The sequence below is a fragment of the Chiloscyllium plagiosum genome, chromosome 7 (genome assembly GCF_004010195.1).
Source record: "Chiloscyllium plagiosum isolate BGI_BamShark_2017 chromosome 7, ASM401019v2, whole genome shotgun sequence".
Classification (NCBI taxonomy): Eukaryota; Metazoa; Chordata; class Chondrichthyes; order Orectolobiformes; family Hemiscylliidae; genus Chiloscyllium; species Chiloscyllium plagiosum.
The window spans coordinates 32,140,610-32,144,462 of NC_057716.1; the positions used below are offsets into that span (position 1 = coordinate 32,140,610).

A 3,853-nucleotide genomic window follows, 5' to 3' on the forward strand; every position below is an offset into this window, starting at 1 on the left:
CCCAATTCTCTGCTTTCTATTGGTTAACAAGTCCTCTATCCACGCTAGTACACCCCCCACAATTCCATGCATTCTTATCTTATGAATGAGTCTTATCGGCACCTTATGGAATGCCTTCTGGAAATCCAAGTATACAACATCCACCTATTCCCCTCTGATCCACCGCACTTGTTTCATCCTCAAAGAACTCCACTATGTTTGTCAAACATGACCTTCCCTTTCTGAATCCAAGCTATGTCTGACTGATGGAACCCTTTCCATCCAGATGTCTCACAGTTTATTCTTTAATGATAGCCTCCAGCATTTTCCTGAGTACAGATGTTAAGCTAATTGGCCTAAAGTTACCTGCCTTTTGCCTACACCCTTTTTTAAACAGCGGCGTGACATTCGCTGTCTCCAGTCTGCCAGGACCTGCCTGGATTCCAGTGAATTTTGGCAAATTACCAATAACACATCTACTATAACTTCCACCCTTTCTTTCAGCACCCTGGGATGCATTCCATTAGTACCAGGGGACTTACCTACCTTAAGACCCTCAAGTTTGCACAACACTACCCGTTTAGTGATAACAATTGAATTGCCGTCCTCATCTCCCATTGTATCCTTAACATCATTCTTTTGGCATGTTAGACACATCTTGCACTGTGAAAACTGATTCAAAATAGCTATTCAAGTCCTCTCAAAATAAATCCCAACATTGCATTTGCCTTTCTAACTTCAAATTCAACCTGCAAGTTTACCTTGAGAGAATCCTGGACTAAACTCCTAAGTTTCTTTGCACTTCAGATTTCTGAATTTTCTCCCCATTTAGAAAATAGTCTATGCCTCTATTCTTCCTACCAGAGTGCATGACCTCACACTTTTCCAGAAACTGGAAATGCACCATTATGTTAACTAACTGCAAAAGTTAAATATATAATTATGCAAAACCAGGTTTCACTGTAGGAGCTGATTGACCTGTAACAGTGACAGTTGGGATTGAAGTAGTGGGCTATTACATTGTTGTCCATGATGTGTTATATATGAATTTATTTTAATTCAGAAGTATTAACCTGAAGGCTGAGTATTCATGCCTGATTTCTGTTACTCATATATCAAATTGATATATTCACTAAATTTGAGGAGATACAATGCACTGTTTGAAACAGCATTTGTCGTGTTGGTTGGTGACATTATCTTCAGTATTTTTCACACAACAATGGCCCATGGAATGGATTCAGGCACACAGTCTGGAACCTGTAATGAAAAATGACAACCATGCTGTAACATATAGCAAGAAACAAGTATGTTGCATTAATTAAAAAATCTGAGATTAAACTAAAAATATCCGCCTTACCATCTCAGTGAACTGATCAATGCACGCCATGCGAATCCGCTCAGGGGTGGAAGGACTGTTCAAAGTGAAACTCCCTGTTAAACCGATCTCTTCTCTTGCTGCTGCAATTGCATCTTTAATGGCATAAAGCACAGAGCAGCCAGCAAGCACAGCTGCTTCACTGATCCCCTAGAGTCGGGACAGGAATAAAAATGGTATATGAAGCTGTCGACTAAAACTACTACTTAACTCTTCAAATGAGATAATTCCCCCCTGATGGGAAAAAATAGGTACTTCAATGCTCACCCAAATGGCCATCTGTTATACATAAGCCTGGAGTCAGCAGCATATATGACCATGGGACTGTGTCTTTGCTCATTTGCTGGCCAAGCATACATACACACAACAGAGCTGCATTTTGCATTTCTCGGCAGGGTGAGAGGGGTACAGCAGATAGTGATTGTCATGCTTGTTTCTGCTGTTTCAGTTCAGTAAACTAATGGTCAATTAACAACCCTTTTACCAATTAGCATAAGAAGTTGGGCGGATGGGGTGCTGTATCCATTCAGACTGAGATGTTAGGTGTAAGAGAGGTCATGGTCAGCAAATGAAAGGCCCTTTATCTTCTCTATCTCTTTAATTCTAAGGCAGACTTAAAACAATGAATGAAGTCACAAAACATACAAGCATTGACATTTTCAACCAAGATCCAAATGGCAGGAATTCGGGTCAAAGACGACTCATATTGAACTTGAAACTTTAAATTCTTTCTCCTCAGATGCTGCCAGACATATTGAGTTCTTCCACACTTTGGTTTTATTTGGGTTATGCTTCCAATTTCTGCACCACTTGCCCTCATTAATGTCAAAGATCGGTGTCAATATTTTACGAGATCTGCAGTTGTAACATCTTGGCAATGCTCTCTAAGTCTCTAGATATTCTTGTGTCACCTTATTTAACAGACTACCAGTCCAATCATCCTAGATCAGATACCTGGAACTTACTTTGGAAGAGTAGATGGCTTTGGGATTTTGTGATCGTGGTAACAATGACACATTCAGCTGTTCTGGAATGTCACAAACTGTAGGGATCTTGTATTGGGTTGGTCCGCGAGTGTAAAGCACCCCTTTCAGAGAATATTTCAGCTCTTCCATGGTGAAAAGCCCAAGTCCTTGGATAAAAGCACCTTCAATCTGTAAAAGATTGTAAGGAGTGATTATCAGTTTGCATATGAATGACCACATCAATTAATGGCCAGCTTTACTCAGCCACAAAAAAATGCCAATTTGCAATTTTCATGTACTGTGGATGGCTCAAAGGTACTTTCAGCCAATGGAGTACTTTTGAGTTCAGAAGTCACTGTTGTCATATAGGAAATGCAACCGTTAATTTCTACCTCCATTCCCCCCCCAAATAGAGTTGCATCATTTGAGTACTGCATTGGGATGTCAGCTTAGGTTTTGTTATCAAGTTTCTGGAGTCAAGCTTGAACTCGCAAACTTCTGTTCAAAAGCAAACAAGTGCTGTCCATTTAGCCAAGGAGCAGAGACACTTGTGTCTCAATTAAATGGTCATTAGTAGCCTTCAGTTTTAATCCACAAATGTGGATTGTGAGGAAGTATTCAACATGGCGAAGCCTGAATCTAACATCCACATGCACTAGCCACTTGGCTCCACTGACTTCCATAATTCAGTGCATGATGAGCAAAGATAGAGCTTCCAGATAGTGTCCTGGCTCAACAAATACAATGAACAGAATCTAGGTTGCACTGAGGTGACTGCTAGAAGCCTACCCCATTTATTCCATGTAGATATACCAGTTTCACTCATAAAAAGCCCAAGTTTAAATACCTTGAATGGCACTTTAATGAATGCATCAACACAATGGACCACAAACCAATAGAATACTGCTCAATACTCTCTGTTCCTTTCCTCATTAGTGATTTGGCAATTGGACACTTCCCAATGAAAGATTATACATTACTGCAAAATAGCATATTGTACTGGAATATTGCACAATGGTTTCTGATTTGACAGGACTATTTCAACTGCATTCCACTTCCTTTCTCTCACTGAAAAACCATGAGGAGAACCTGGAACATAACTAAGTTCTAATACATCTGGGAGGACCAAGGAGACACAGAATGCAGAATCTGTTGAAGAGGACTGTGGAGAAGGATATGGAAGATATAGACTGTAGGGAAATAGATGGTGACATCTTGCAAAATGTCCAGATTACAGAGGAGGAAGTGCTGGATGTCTTGAAACGGTTAAAGGTGGATAAATCCCCAGGACCTGATCATGTGTACCTGAGAACTCTGTAGGAAGCTAGAGAAGTGATTGCTGGGCCTCTTGCTGAGATATTTGTATCATCGATAGTCACAGGTAAGGTGCCGGAAGACTGGAGTTGGCAAACGTGGTGCCACTGTTTAAAAAGGGTGGTAAAGACAAGCCAAGGAACTATAGACTGGTGAGCCTGACCTCGGTGGTGGGCAAGTTGTTGGACGGAATCCTGAGGGACAGGATGTACATATATTT

General features: G+C 40.7%; 1 protein-coding gene across 1 annotated transcript in view; it reads right to left on the bottom strand.

Annotated features, from left to right (window-relative positions):
* Nucleotides 1–1,012: 1,012 nt before the first annotated feature.
* Nucleotides 1,013–3,853, bottom strand: part of LOC122551442 (aldehyde oxidase 2-like) — a 109,311-nt gene continuing 106,470 nt past the window's right edge. Inside the window, exons 28-30 of the mRNA XM_043693363.1 lie at nt 2,320–2,508; nt 1,337–1,504; nt 1,013–1,236 (exon numbers count right to left, since the gene is read on the bottom strand). Of these exons, the coding sequence (XP_043549298.1) occupies nt 1,189–1,236; nt 1,337–1,504; nt 2,320–2,508 (405 nt within the window). The 3' untranslated portion in view covers nt 1,013–1,188. The remainder of the gene's footprint in view (nt 1,237–1,336; nt 1,505–2,319; nt 2,509–3,853) is intronic.